Source organism: Nothobranchius furzeri, chromosome 16 (assembly GCF_043380555.1).
Source record: "Nothobranchius furzeri strain GRZ-AD chromosome 16, NfurGRZ-RIMD1, whole genome shotgun sequence".
NCBI classification, from domain to species: Eukaryota; Metazoa; Chordata; class Actinopteri; order Cyprinodontiformes; family Nothobranchiidae; genus Nothobranchius; species Nothobranchius furzeri.
This window is the reverse complement of record NC_091756.1, coordinates 32,348,069-32,363,353: the sequence shown is the minus strand read 5'-3', so window position 1 is coordinate 32,363,353 and position 15,285 is coordinate 32,348,069. Positions and strand designations below refer to the sequence as shown.

At 41.4% G+C, this 15,285-nt stretch overlaps 2 protein-coding genes across 4 annotated transcripts in view; both read left to right on the top strand.

The window, feature by feature from the left end:
* The window catches only part of telo2 (TEL2, telomere maintenance 2, homolog (S. cerevisiae)), a 34,398-nt gene extending 33,553 nt beyond the window's left edge, over positions 1-845 (top strand). Inside the window, exon 20 of the mRNA XM_015963415.3 lies at positions 313-845. Coding sequence (XP_015818901.1) covers positions 313-434 — 122 coding nt within the window. The 3' untranslated portion in view covers positions 435-845. The remainder of the gene's footprint in view (positions 1-312) is intronic.
* Positions 846-1,462: 617 nt separating this feature from the next.
* The window catches only part of ift140 (intraflagellar transport 140 homolog (Chlamydomonas)), a 36,510-nt gene continuing 22,687 nt past the window's right edge, over positions 1,463-15,285 (top strand). For 2 of the 3 annotated variants that reach the window (XM_015963414.3, XM_070545564.1), the window contains exons 1-18: positions 1,463-1,600; positions 2,009-2,166; positions 2,239-2,460; positions 2,559-2,680; positions 2,893-3,023; positions 3,108-3,283; positions 4,705-4,796; positions 4,985-5,091; positions 10,411-10,553; positions 10,630-10,833; positions 10,914-10,986; positions 11,086-11,177; positions 11,264-11,391; positions 11,480-11,597; positions 11,682-11,803; positions 11,886-12,021; positions 12,132-12,263; positions 13,000-13,223. In XM_015963414.3, coding sequence (XP_015818900.1) covers positions 2,020-2,166; positions 2,239-2,460; positions 2,559-2,680; positions 2,893-3,023; positions 3,108-3,283; positions 4,705-4,796; positions 4,985-5,091; positions 10,411-10,553; positions 10,630-10,833; positions 10,914-10,986; positions 11,086-11,177; positions 11,264-11,391; positions 11,480-11,597; positions 11,682-11,803; positions 11,886-12,021; positions 12,132-12,263; positions 13,000-13,223 — 2,369 coding nt within the window. In that variant the 5' untranslated portion in view covers positions 1,463-1,600; positions 2,009-2,019. Of the gene's footprint in view, positions 1,601-1,968; positions 2,167-2,238; positions 2,461-2,558; positions 2,681-2,892; positions 3,024-3,107; positions 3,284-4,704; positions 4,797-4,984; positions 5,092-10,410; positions 10,554-10,629; positions 10,834-10,913; positions 10,987-11,085; positions 11,178-11,263; positions 11,392-11,479; positions 11,598-11,681; positions 11,804-11,885; positions 12,022-12,131; positions 12,264-12,999; positions 13,224-15,285 lie in introns of all 3 variants that reach the window. The other variant, XM_054749143.2, reaches the window with a different exon arrangement.

The window sequence follows — 15,285 nt, the reverse complement described above, 5'->3', positions numbered from 1 at the left end:
TATTTCTGCCATCAGTATCCTGTCAGTGACACACGCAACACATGCATGGCTGGATCGAGCATTTCTGGGAAATACATGGGTAACCAGGATGTCCTGTACTGCACAGCTGTCTGTGAGCTGGCTGGCTAAACTGCTGGGATTTTATTTATTAGCTTTATTCACTCAAGCAGTGAACCAGAACTGCTTACCACTAAGGGCATGCATTACATTTTGGAAATGGTAAATTGTGCAAACTGAGATCTAACATTCGTTGCTGCATGATTTCAACTCTCTGGAACATTACAAATCTTTCTGTGCCATCACTGTCCACAGATGTGGCTGAAGGAGACCCTGATGCAGACTGCAGGAGTTTAGCCATGCAGAGTCTGGTGCTGCTGGATAAGAGCCTGAAGAAGCAGCTGCAAGATCAACAGGCACAGAGTCTGGAGTCATGATCACAACACAGAGCAATTAGAATTGTGTCTACAGAGACGAACACTGGTGACGAGAGATGAGCTTCATAGAGACTAGATAACTATTGATGTTGAAAGTTCTGCCTGAAGTTTATTTCCTGACGCAAAGGTCTGGTCTGCCAAAAATGGATGGTACTGGTTATGTGCTGAAGGCTGTTCTTTGAGCTCAAAATCTGCTACTGCAGGTGTTTCAGTATTTTACACATCCTGAAACAATTAGCTCACCAGTGGGGACAAAGATACGTTCATGAGAACCTACATATTCACCACTTTGTACGTGTTAAGAAGTATTTAGTTTGTTTAAATCTTTGGATTTTTGAGTGAAAAACCCACATGGTGTCCCTTTTGCCCAGAATTGTTTTAAGTATTAAAATTTTAAATGACTTAAACATATTTTCTGTTTGAAGATTTCCTTTGAACATGTGTGTGCAGACATGCTTGTACAGTAACTACTATTACTTTTGACCCATCATTGTCATTGAAACTAGTTTGTATAGTTTCACCATTAAAAATGTTGAATTAATTATTGATACAAATCTTTATTCACACTTTTTGAATAGTTCCACCAGAGCAGGAAAGTTTATTTCTAACAAAATAAACCAGTTTTATTTGAATAACAGTCTCTCAGTATTATGATCTTTAACCAAGTCATCCTCACTAAGGTCACAGGGGGCTGGTTTGTCTACCTCCAGCAGTCTTCAGGTGGGGTGGACACCCTAGACGGGTCACCTTCACAGGGATACACATTCAAACTTACTGTCATACTCCATGCAGAAAGATCAGCTGGGATTCGAACCTGTGACCTTGCTGCAATGGAACTGAGAAAACCAATGTTCCACCTTGCAGCTCAACACAACTTCTAAAGCCTAAAAATGAAAAAGTAAAAATTAAATTATATCTGATATATGTAGGCGAAAGGGGAAAAAACTACTGTTACCTTATTGATCCCATTCGGCAGCAGCTCGTCATCCCTCGTTGCTTTCCGTAACCCCGCCTCCTAGTCCTCCCACCGACGTTGTCAGGGGCAACTAGGAGAGACGCTTTTTTTACTCACACAGGAGGGTACACAACCGCTGAAAACGGCCCGTGTTTCGTTATTTTAGTTTGTCTGGACAAGAGTTTCGTTCATGTAAAAAAGTGACACAAAAGTAAGTTTTTGTAAGCTTACCGAAAGGTAAGGTAATTAGTTTCAGCCCGCGAGGGTCACCCGCTAACATTGGCTACCAACGCTAATGCTAGCGGCTAGTTGAAGCTAAAATGGGTTAGCCACTTGTCACATAATGATATTTTTACTGCATGAGGGCTCACTTTTACGTTCTACAGTCTGGTATCGGTTAATCTATGCACATCCCCCCGCATCCAGGTAAAGCGGCCACATACAAAAATACATTAGTGTGTACATATCAAGGTGGATTTAATGGTGAACTTGTAATTAGTGAATGTCCAGAATAGCCAGAGTCGCGAAGCTGTGAAAATTAAAAAAATGTAAACAAAAGAACGCATCGATTCCCTTTAGGTATTTCACCCAGCTGGCACCATCACTTGTGTTTATACAGAGAGGGGGGACATGGCGGTGTATTTTGACTACCGTATCGAGGCACCTGAAAGCAGCGATGTGCCCTCTCACCTCACATGGCACTCGAGCTTTCCCCTGTTGGCTGTGGCTTCTAGCAGCCCTGCTTCTGGAGGCAGCGTGAACCTCTACCTACAGCAGGTAAGAAATAGTGACTGGGCTTGCTTCTCTGAACGGTCTTGATCCCATTAACCAGCCCTGTCTTAATTACAGGGAGAGCAAGTGGAGAGCTGCCATGTAGAGCGACCCCAACAGCCCACTAATTTGCGCTGGCACCCCTTAAAACCAGTATTGGCACTGGGCTGGGAGAATGGAGAGGTAGTCCTGCTGACACACCCATCTGGAGATCAGACGGTTCTGCCCAGCTCACACACATCCTGCATCACATTGTTGGAGTGGAGCACCTCTGGTAGCCGTCTTGTAACTGGTGATCAGGTAGGTTGTAGGTGCAACATAGAGATATAGGTGTTTGTGTGCGCATCTGAGACTGTAAATTATTTTCTATGATGTTAGCATGTTTTTGTCTCTTACAGACTGGTGTTCTAGCAGTATGGAAGTTAGATGCCAGAGGAAGACTTATAGGAAACCATCTAATCAGGCATGAATACAACAAACCTTTAACTTCCTGCCTCTTCAAACCCGCCTCTCCTGGCGAGTAAGTAGTGTCCAGTTCTTCTTCCTCTGGTGAATCTATGAAACATTAATTTATCACCTGGTCGTCATGAAAGAAAATTGCAATCATGTTGGTCAGTAAGGCTCAATGTATTCACACTTCTAAATGCAATAGAAAGAACAAAGCCAGACTCAAACAAATCCTTGAAGTTTAATTGAACACAGACTGATGGTAGCCTCTAACTCTCCCAACAGTGATGTGCTGATGTTAGCTCGGGCGTCAGTGAGTGGAGATGAAAATGCTCTAGACATGTTCAGCTGGAATGGTGCACCTCTGAAGATGGGCCCACAGGAAGGACTTGCATTCTATGTCGGCACTGCTGATGGTAAAAGTTTCATTTGAGTCTTTTTTTTTCTTCTTCATGTGCATTTTGTTATGTTCATTGATTATTTATCCCAATGTTACACAGGGAAAGTCCATGTTGTGGATGAGCATTGTCAGACCAGCACTCTTCTCACCATAGAAGGCTCCATCAAGAAACTTTTCTATTTTGAGAAAAGAAAGGTGTTTGCTGTGATCACAGAGAATCTGATGTTGTCACAATACATGCTGGGACCTGAAGGTGGAGCTCAGGAATTCATGAAGGTTTGTTGTTATTTATACTTTTATCTCATATATTGAAAAAAGGTTCTACTGTTCAAAGATCTAGGTTCTTTGCTGCTTCAGTGATCAACCACACTTCGTGTTACTTCAAGAAAGAGTCAGGTTTATAAAAGTAAGAAATTTATTTTACAAACAATTTAAAACACGACTAATTAACTAAGCATTTACTGTGGGTGGATGTAACTAAATGTGATGAAGGAACCTATGTGTGACTGCGATGTCAGTCAGAGCTTCCTTATCAAAGAAAGCTGAGTTCTGGTGAAAAGAATTTGGTTTGCTCTAAGCTATAAAGTTGTTATCATCAGAAGAACATCCAGACGCAATCAATCTGTCGTGTCTACTCCACCCATTTTGGAGAGACCTTCTTGGTGGATCCGAATGTCACAGTGGTCGGCTGACCTCTGGCACCGGAGATGTCTCGGGTCACAACAGCTGGATGGAACCGTGCGTCTGGCGGACTCTTAAGGAGTCTAACAATATCAGCTTTGTTTTTGCAGGAACTGTTTGCTCACCAGCTTTGCAGGTGCAAAAAAAGGTTTTGACGAAGTGTCAAAATCTTTGATGGTTAAAGAGGTTTTGCTACAGATAGCCGGTCTGAGCGATTCTCTAGAACTGCCGAAAAACTCAGGATGATTCAGTTTTAAGGTTATGATGTTATGATTTGCACAGCCAATCAAAGGCTGACAAGTTTGAGATGTTACCAAGACAACTCAGAAACACGCCTTCTTTGATACAGGATGTTCTGACTGGTTTAATACTATGTGTGTCAGGGTTTAATTTAGCCGTACTTGTTATTGTGTGAATGCATGTGTGAGGACCTCGTCGTATAAACATGAACACATGGCAGTCTCTGTAGACATAACATAACGTCCATTCAGTGAGCACAGATTAATGAAGCATTTCATTATACTATAATTATTATAAGTGGTAATAAACAAATGTTTATTTAAAGATTATCTAGATTATAGGTCGTGGAAGAAGTTCATATTGATTTAGGAAATCATTCTTGAATTTAGCAACTGATTCAAGCTGGAGTGTTCCTTCTGTGGAGGCAGACAGATGGGACCTTGGGAAAGCAAGTTATTGTTTATCTTTCAGATTTGCAGAGTCTGTGAGCTGGTATGAAGGCAGGCTCATTTAAAGGGAACACATGCAGTGTTGTGTCTCCTTTCTGACCAGATGTTGAATAGATGTTGAAAGGTCAGACTGTACCTAAACTGACCATTGCTGGACGTTACAACTGACTGTTGGCCAGCTACATTAAAACAAAACTACAAAGAGAAAAGAAAAATATAATTATCCTGTAGCCTGTCAATAACCACGTGAGCACTTTCCTAGATGTCTTATAGCATCCTGTTTCAGATGTTTAAACGAACACATTTAGATTGTAAACCTGTTTTTAGGTAAAGCTGAGCAGCAAGGCTGGGCAGAACGTTGATATTATTTGGACAGAGAACAGCTTCCTCATTACAGCGACTGGAGAACAAATAATCAGGTGAGTTTTAAGCATTTTCTGCCTTTTAGCTTACACACATCTGTACATTCAATACATTCTCACACCCGATGCGGCAACAACTGACGATGGGTGACCAAGCGTTTCCGACGCGTTGGGAGCCCCAATGGGTGTGAGAATGTGTTGGAACATTTTGAACTTTGTTAATAATTGTCTTTTTTACTCTTCAGACTGTGGGACCTGGAAAGGGATGACAACTATAGTTTGTCTCTTGATGAAACGTTGGGCTTTGAGAGGGGAGAGATGATAAACTGTGTTGCATACTGTGCAGCAAAAGGTTTGTGTGAAAAATGTAAAGCTACAGTAAAACGTGCAGCAATGCTTGTTTCTCATCGTTATCTCACTCTGTCTTTATGGAGCTTTTGTCTGTTTTAACAAAACATTTCACTGGCTGGTCAAACACAAATGAATCAGCCTTAGCAAACACAGAAGTGGCAGCGACTCACTCAGTTTTACAGACTTTGAGCTAAAAGATGGTAGCAGAGTCACAGCCATCCCATACTTGGTGCTAACCGATTGTGCAAAAAACATTTTCTACAAATTTTGCCATCAAAGGGACAGCAGATCTTCTTAAATGTGCATCTGTGAAAAAGTTAAAGAGGTCCTTCACTCATATTTTTAATATTTGCAGTGGTCTCTAGTAGGAATGAATGCTTGTAAGTCTAATTGTGGGGAAAAAGCTCAGATGTGCCTGTTTCAGCACGGAGAATTCAGCTAGAGGAAACGTAGCTTCAGATGACAGGGTTTGGATTCTTATTTCCTGATATTTTGACCAGGGGGAATTCTGCTCACCTCTGATTATTATCTTATCTCCATCTGTCCATCCATTTTCATCTTCTTATTCTGGGTTGGGTCACAGGTGCAGTAACCTAAGCAGAGAGGCCCAAACTTCCCTATCCCCAGTAGGGCTGGCAATGTAGATAAAAAAGCTTATCAGTTAAAAAAAAAAAAATATATATATATATATATATTGATCGATATCAATAATTATGAAAACTATATAAAAAATCTCAAAAATATATTTTAAGTGCAGCCCTGGTCATCTTAGGCCATTACTTTATGCTTGCATTACCAGACTTGTTTATGTTTATGTATTTAGCAGACGCTTTTGTCCAAAGCGACTTACAAGTGATGATCGGCATTTTGCCCTTGAGGCTAACAACAATAGTAACAGAGATTGATTCTCTGTTGCAAACCACCGTTTGTTATTTGTCAGACTTGTAAGAATGAAAATATTGCCACACTGGTGAGGTACTGTAACAATTTCTTCCACCTCTCCTTGCTGCAACATCTTGTTTTAGTCACATTGCTGTCTGTTTAGGTTTGAGAGGGGAGGGCTTGGTGATGGAGCGTGCTTGGGTCTGTTTTTTTGATTGGTTTGGTGTCAGTAATGACTCTAGTATAAAGCTATCCAGTAGGCTATAATGGAAAAAAGAAACTTTTATTGAAGTTTTTTATTGATCCATTTTTTTTCTATTGATCGATAAATATTGTTATTGAATTATTGTTCAGCCCTACTCCCCAGCCACTTGGGCCAGCTCCTCCGGAGGAATCCTAAGGCATTTCCTGGCCAGCTGAGAAACAAAGGCAAAAGACTTAGTTCAGGGAAACAGAAAAGACTTCTAACCTCACAGACAAGCCCTCAACTAGTCTGAGAGTATTTCTACTGTCTTAAAATGACTCTAATCTCAAAAGTTTTATAGTATTTCATTGGGATGCACGATATATCAACACCAACACTGGTATCGGCCATTGTTAGTCTTTTTTTTTTTAACATATCGGTATCGGTCCAATAAGTAAAACTTGGTTGATATTTGCTGTTAGTGTTATGGAGAAATTCTAGCTAGTTTCTATCCACCATCATTTGTCAAAATCACCATGAAATATGAATTTTATGGCAGTGTGATAATCATTAATTTCCTAATGAAATTGTGGAGGGCTTTAGTCTGTGTTTCTCTAAAATGTATCACCCTAACTTAGCTACTTACTCGACTAGATCATGTTTTTGTCACAGACTTGTTTTAGTAGGTTTTCACTCTCACAAATTTTTCCTTCTGAGGTTTTACAAACAATACGTTCACTGTCAACTTCAAGTGCTCCTGGTCCAGAGGGAATTGAGAGTAAATTTGTTGCAGCTCATGAGCTTGCTATTCCATTAGCTGTACCTTTTAATCTTTCAATTAATACTTACTCAGTACCTTCAGCATGGAAATGTACTAAGATTTTCCCTTTGTTTAAGGGAGGAGATGCTTGTGATCTCAATAGTTATAGACCTATAGCAATAATAAATGCTGTTGTTAAAATATTTGAAAAGATAGTTTTCAATCAACTTTATAGCTATTTAGAAATTAATAACATACTTTCTCTATTTCAATCTGGATTCTGGAGAATCCAGGCCATTGCTTTTTTTCAGTTTTTATTGATGATCTTCCTCTATGTTGTTCCACGTGTGCTGTGCATCTGTACACTGATGATACCATATAATGTAGGTTTAAGTCCACCGCACTGGAAATTCAGGAGTACCTTCAGTCTAATTTTGATAGCTTACAGCACTGGGTTATCAATAACAGACTTATCCTTAACTAATCTAAGTCTTATGCACCTCTTTTTTGGAGACATACGTCTGCTCCAGTCATTAATGGAACTCTCAGCTTACACTTTTTGGACTCTTCACATCTAAAATGTGTTGACAAAGTTAAATATTTAGGAGTTTGGTTTGAATCTGATCTTATTTTAAAGCTCACATTCAGTCAGTCACTAGTAAGGTTAATTATCAACTTAAAACGTTATATCAATCAATTAACTGCTTTGATTTTAGAGTGAGAAATCATATTGCAACTCAACTGTTGTTTCCAATCTGCGATTACGCAGATATAATTTACCAATACCACTGCATCTTGGCTCCATCCACTAGATGTTGTTTACAACAGTATTTGTCGTTTTGTGCTGCGTTGTCCTTTTAACACTCATCACTGTACTATGTTTGAAAGTTTGAACTGGCTTCCTTTAAAGGAAAGACGGAGCTTTCATTGGTTATTGTTTATCTTCAAATTTATATTTTTTAAATTTTCCTGAGTATTTAAAAATGTATTTAGTGCCCTTTGAATGTCCATATAGTATCTCTTTTGTTGTTCCTCCAGTTAAGAAGGAAGTTGGGAGACTTGCTTTTAGAGTTAAAGCTCCATTGGACTGGAATAAGCTCTCTGTTGTTATTACATCTTTTCGTTTATTTAAGAACTCTGTTCATTTACACATTTTACCCAATTGTAATTGTTTTTAATTGATAATGTGCTGCACTTAATTTACCACTGGTAAGAAAGAATTTATTTCTGTGATTGCCTATTTTTCTGTAAAATCACAGAAAAAGAGAGCTGCTCGGGTCAAGCAGGCTGCTTAATGCGCGTTCACGCTCAGACATAGCCCTCCGAATCGTTCTTAAATGGTACAGATACAAGTGACGTCACTGGCGCGTTAGCTCGCCTAGTAAGACGTCGGACTCTCGTGCAGAAGACCTGGGTTTGATTCTGGATGTGAACATAGTTTATTTAGAGTTTCTTTTTTACATTAATGGTATATTTTTTTTACAGTAAGAAGCCCAAATTTTTATTTGAGACTCGCCGAACGGCATTGCATTCACAGATAAAAAAGATGTGGGTTCAACTTTCATTTTGGAACAATTTTTCAAGAGCATGCAGGAGGACTGACCCATCTTAAACCTTTGTCGGCTGTGCTGAAGAGAAAGGTACAGAACCAAATTGTTTAATTAATTAGCTGCGCGTTCTCCTGTCCTCTGTCCTCCGGTACAACCAGGACTAAGCTCGTTTTTGCCAAATCGAGGCCCTTCAAAGAGCTGTCTACAATGTGGACTGATCATATCCTTACCACAGAACCCCAATTCAACTTTCCCTTAAGTCAAACTGTGTCATTGGCCGTGTTCGAGTTGAGCTGCGCCTCGCCTGGAAAGCAGACGAGAGCAGGGGGAGTGGCTGAAAGCCGGCATTTAAGTCGGACAGATTTCCCTACATGTGTAGCTCGGGGGTGACGATGGATGAAGATATTGCGTTAGAGTTCATACTTGTTTAATTATTTATTTTAATTCTGGTACCTGTTAGCAGCTGAAACACATCCTCACGTGTTTGTGGATGTCATATATTGTATATGGAGACCTGACTAACCCCGGGTTTCCACCGGAGTCGTCAGCAGCACGTTACTGCAGCAGCACGTCTTGCTCGCGTAAGCTGCTGCTTGGCCCTTCCCACGAGACGCGAATCAGCAGGGGAGCAGCTGTCACCGACCGAGCACGAAGTCACACGAGTGACTTCGTCAGTAAACACAACAACAAGCAGGAGAAAACTACAACATGGCTCCAAAATGTTTGTGTTTTTATGTTCTGTCCGTTTTATAATCGCCAATACGGACCTGAAAAACAAAGGAGACCGCTAGCTAGGTGATAACTTCTCACGGGGCCGCACAGTTAGTAACGTTTTTTAAAGTAAAACGACCGGAAGGCAGTACGTTCTTTATTCTGAAAATATCGGGAGCTTCTCTCCATTTCCGCGTCCGATTTCCTGTCTTTCCTTCCCCAAAAATGTCGAACTTGACCCGTTTCAGAGGCGTCGCGCGTAGGAAATAGAACCGGCGCGTAAAGGCCGCGACATGCTGCTCCTGAGACGCGGCCGACTCGCGCTGCTGACGGCTCCAGTTGAAAAGGTTCTGTTGACCACAGCCGTTCCTATCAGCAGCTATGACGTGCTGCTGCAGTAACGTGCTGCTGACGGCTGCTGTGGAAAGCCGGGGTAATAATAAGTAATGGTTATCAGCTGCAGCTTTAGTGTGCTCATATGAAACGTGACAAATAACACAAAACACATTTGTCTTTATGGCCTATATAGTTGTCATCATCGACGTTACATGATTTACAGAATACATGTGACCAACTAACATTTCATGTTCTACCACCGGATGTTTGGATCAAAATATGAACCAATCAGATCTTAGATCAGGTTTGAGCCAGGCGTTTCCCATCATGCCCTAGGTTTTGCAGCCGATGGAGAGCAACTGCAGCGCCTTGCTCCAAAATCTGCAGCCGCCTTGATCTAACAAGGTTATCGTTGTCTACGTATGCATGACGGCAGAGCAAGTCGGCGTCAAGTCGGACACAAATCTAATCTGCGCAGAACTGGCTCATCTCGAACACGGCCATTAACAGTTAGAGCCTACACCGTCTGATTCCCGGAGATCTCACCAGCCACCAGGGGATTTGAATGAAACTTTCTGAAAATAATCATTGGATGTACAACTGGTTTACTTTCAAAGTCAATCCAATTAAGATGGCCGCCACAACCAGTTGACTTTGACAAACAAAAACACGACTCTCACTCTGTCAGTTTAGAGCTGCAAACAAATGTGGTTGCAGCTGAGGGTAACCCCATCAGATGCTTTGTGTGTTGTCTAGAACTCCATAATTTCTAGACTAAACCAGATCTTAGTTCCAAACTCTGTCATGATGTGTTTCTTTAAGGAATGCAGGCTTTTACATTTTTATTCACTCCAATCTGAGAAGATTTGGGAAAGTCATTTTTTTATTTGTCTGTAGAAATCCTGGCAGCTGGTACCTCCCATGGGCACATAGCAATATGGAAGATGGTGGTGCAGCCAAACAGCAGCAGCAGAGAAACAAAGATCCTGTGGAAATTACAAGCACCCACAGAAATAGAAGGAAATGTCCTTCAGCTACAGGTACCATCTAGACCAGCATTCCATCATGATAGGCGTGCTACTGTTTTCAGAACATTGAACTGAACTTCAATTTCAGTGGGGCTCCTGCCAGAACCTTTTGGCAGCCAATAATTCAAAGACGGTGCTGATTCTAAGTGAGCACGTGATGTCCGCCCACTTCAGCCAGCAGGTGTCAGCAGTGCAGCTCACCCCAACACAGGTCATCATCACTCAGTTCTCCACTGGAGCGCAGCTTGCTCTCATGTCTGATATGCACATCAAAGGAGTGTGTGTTAGCAAGGTAGGAGGGAAGGTGAAGCTTTCACAAAGCGTTTCTCAGAAATACGTCTCAAAACCTTTTGTCTTTTTCTGTTCCATCAGGACTCGGTGACAGTCTGGAACGGTAAAGTAGTCACAGTTTATGAGCTCTCAGGAACAACTTTACGCAGCACAGGTACATGTTACAAACACAAACTGGTAAAATGAACTACATTTTATATTTTCACCACACCTAATTTCTTTTTTCCTTTTCTCTCCTTTCTTGATCTCTCAGGATCATTTTCTTGTGATTCCCAAGTGGTAGCCATGCATGGTGAGAACCTCTACACTGTAGAACCAAACAGGGTTCAAATCCGTACACCGCAGGTCTGTTGGCTTGACCCACTACTAAATAATTTTTGGGTAATTTTCAGAGCATGTCAGATGTTTGTGTTCACTTTCTGCACTATCAGGGCACAGTGAAACAACTCTTAACGTTCTCCAAGACAGAGGGAAACCCTGTGCTCCTCAGTGTGTGCCAGTCCTACCTGGTGGTGGGCACAGACACGGCGCACATCAGAGTTTTTGACCTTTCTAGAAGGTATGGAGTCCATGTGGCTCCTTTATAAATACTCTTATCAGCTGAATTTGTGAATTCAATTGAGATTTTAGTTTTTTTGTTTTTGTAGAGATGCCAAAGCTTCCTGTAGCGCTAAGAACCTGGCAGACCAGATTTCCAATCTGGGAGCTCTGAGGTCTGTCAATTGCAACGCCAATGGCAGCCAAGTTAGCATACTAATCTCTAAGGTAAACGGACAAACATGCTTTACTCTGATATTTTATGCTTTCACACCATCATGAAGTGGTTTTAAGTGGAGTCTTTCTTCTCAGGTAAATGGACGACCTGATCACAAAGTGTACTTTTATGACGTTGAGATGGACACCGTGACACACTTTGACTTCTTCACTGGAAGGCCATCTAGTGGCGTCTTACAGTCAGAAGAAAGTGAAAAGTAAGGTGTTCTCCTTTTGACCATGTGGACTGTAATAGCTGTGACCCCACACATTGATCTGTACGTCTTCTCTGTTTCTCAGGCAGAAGTTTCAGGAGACAGAGTGTAGCGGTCGCCGTCCTGTGTCTCATTTCTGGGACCAGAGTGAACCTCGTCTTTTTGTTTGTGAAACGGTGCCAGTCAGCTCTGAGTCCTCATCGAATGGTTACCTAGAAATGGTAATAAAACAGCTCTTTAAACTAAGATACTGGAATTTAGAGTTGATTTTTTAAAGGGATTTTTTAGTAGATGAGGTGTGATATTATGGTGCCTTTTTTCTTTGTTCCAGGTGGACGTGTCAGTAGTGACACTCTTTTGTACACAAGAACACGGACTCCTCCTACAGGACTACTTCCCTAAACCTTCAGGTCTACAAGCCCTACTTGCTCTGGACGTACCCTACTATTATTTCAGCTGCAAGGTGCAAACCACTCTACTCTTGCATTATGGTTTTCGGTTTCCACATCTGGGTCGGTATGGTCAGGGCAGGCTCACACGGGCGGTTTTGTTCACATCATGGTTCCCACGGACTTCTCAGGAATGAGCAAATCCCTGAGCATGTGGATTTCAGCTGGTCAATCAGTTCGTAGAGTCACCTCAGTCCCAGTCAGACAGCCGAGGAAGAGGTCTGAAAAAAAGGTAATCTGAGAATGGAAAATGCACATATGACCCAGATGTGAAACCAAAAAAGTTATCCAGCCTGTATCATATGGACCCAGATGTGGAAACGGCAATAATGGAGCCTCATCATACAGATTTGTTGTTGCTCTTTATTTGTAGCCTTTCTAAGCATATTGAAAAGTGATTGATCTTTCATGAGCCTCTGTTTGATCTGACACACAATAGCTTTTATTTCGGAAAGGAAATGTCTTCCTACCAGAAGTAAGTGTCTGTCTCCCAGAAGTCACCCCAAAAGCCTTTGTGTTTTTGCCTCCTAGCCTCCAGCAGCTGTGATTGTTTCTACTTTGTGCTGCAGTCAAAACTCCTGAGATGTTCAACACAAATCCACCCATTATCTATCTAGACTTTGCTTTCAGTCCGTAATGCACTTAATAGATGTGTTGTTGATGTCATTATTGGATTTGTTTCTCCTGCCACTCATTCCTCATTGTTACTTCATTTTGCTCCAAATCACTCTAGATTTTTTTGTTTTTCAGCCAGGTGAGAGCGATCCATGCTCATCATCACCTTCAGATGAGAGTCAACCAACTAGAGGAGCTCCTGCCAACTTGCCCCATATGGTGTCCAGGCGGGCCCTTAGAGACTTTGTGGGCCTAGAGAACTGTGAGAAGGCCACTCGTGACGCCATGCTGAACTTCAGCTTCTACCTGACCATTGGTGACATGGACGAAGCTTTTAAGTCTATCAAGCTCATCAAAAGGTAGGTTGACCTTATATTAAAAGTTTAAGAATAGAGAGAAGACATGCAGGCTGGTGAATCCACAAGAGACTCGTTAACCCGTTAGACTGCTGTCATCACATTCCTACAGGTCTTCTCTACCGGGGATATTAGTTCAAAGACCGGGGGGGGGGGGGGGGGGGTGTACATTGTTACAGCAGCCTTGACTTTTCCCAGAATGCTACACTGTTTTCCTATTTTCATTTCTTACAGAACATTTTAGTAAACCTTCCTCTAGCTGTGCTTCCTTCAGGTTCACACAACGGCCCATTTAGTCATCACTCTAATGAATGATAAATGATTAGATCAGACTGTTGTGTGTGCATGCACGCATGTGTGTGTGCTGTGGGAAGGAACTCTTCATTTTGTATATGTGACTGTGCTAGGGTGCGGGTGTATTCTGAGGGGATGCGCTTTTCTAAACACACGGGGTGACACACACCCATGCACGCACACACACACACACACGCACACACACACACACGCGCACACACACACACACACACACACACACACACACACACACACACACGCACACGCACACTCCCTCTACTAGTTTAAAAACAGCACACCCTTTCCATTCTTGCAAACATTAATTCATGCTGGTAGGAAGGTGTGTTTCATTCAAGTGTGTGTGTGTGTGTGTGTGTGTGTGTGTGTGTGTGTGTGTGTGTGTGTGTGTGTGTGTGTGTGTGTGTCTATCAGAGAAATGCTTTGCCAATTTATCAGTAATCAGATTATTTCCTTGGAAGGAGATGTGATTCACATCACTCATTGGGAATGTTGTGGCACTGCTGGTTCTACACGTACAAGCATTACGCAGAAGGGGAAAAAGAAACAAACAAATGGCAGAACAGTGTATTCAACAGGCCGGATATTCCAAAGAATTTAATAGATCTGATGACAGCTTTACTAAGTTCTACAGTGATGGTTATTTTTAAAGCTGCTTCTTTTCCCCCTCACCTTTTTAAAATTAAATGTCAGTATTGTGTTTGATTCCTGCTTACCTCCACCCACAGGAGTAGACGTTTCCTGCAGCAAACCCCTGTATCATCTGGGACACTTCCCCTCTTGATTATTGAGTTAACAAATGTTCCCATAATATTAATTTGGTTTACTTTATGAGGCTGATGAGGTTCAATGATAAAATATGTACTGGGAGAAAACAGACTCGGCAAATGTGACACTTTAGTTCATTTTACCCAAGCCAAGCAGTGCTGGAAGGGTTATGTAGGCCTGCAGCTTTTAAGATACAAGCTTTGTTTTAAGCCTTGATAAAAGATACAGTGAAAAGGTAAATTGAAATCCCAAAAAGTTCAAACATAGACACATTCAGAAAGACCAGATGGAATATTATTGGATGTTTTTGAATCAACCTGTTTGTCTTTGTCCTCTTTGTCCTTGTTGCTCACAGATTTATGATTGCAGCTTCAGTAAAAGTGTATAGGTTTGTTAGCAGTTGATCAGTACATGCAGCTGTATCATACTTATGTGGCTCTGAATGCAACAAAGCTTGTTAGACGGTTGATTCTGAATCTATTTAGCCAAAGAAAATGGATCTTTGCTCGCAAGGGTCATTAATAAATGAAAATGTTGACTGGAATCTTTAAATTAGTGTGGAACACATAGAATTGGGAATGAATAAATATGTAGGAAGGAACTGTCCGTATTAGAATCAGCTGTACAGTCCAGTTGATTTGTGTCGGTGTGAGGTTTATACTTTTTCCTGAATGTTCTGAGTCAGCTAGACACCTCATGCATTTCATGTAGAATATATATATATATATATAATTTTTAAAGCCATACATTGCAATTTTTTTCATATTTTTAAATCATTATCTTGAGCCAGTATGCTCTAAAATGCTCCTTTACATGGTTAATGAAATGTCACTCAGACACCCACCATCCACTGAGGCCAGATTACCCCATTTGCAACTTCAGACTGGCAGGCAACTCTGTTGGGGGAAATGGAGCTGACATACCTGGCGCTGCAGTCTGGTTCCAGCACTTTTCCTGCATGTTTTAGATCAGGAACACTGCTGAT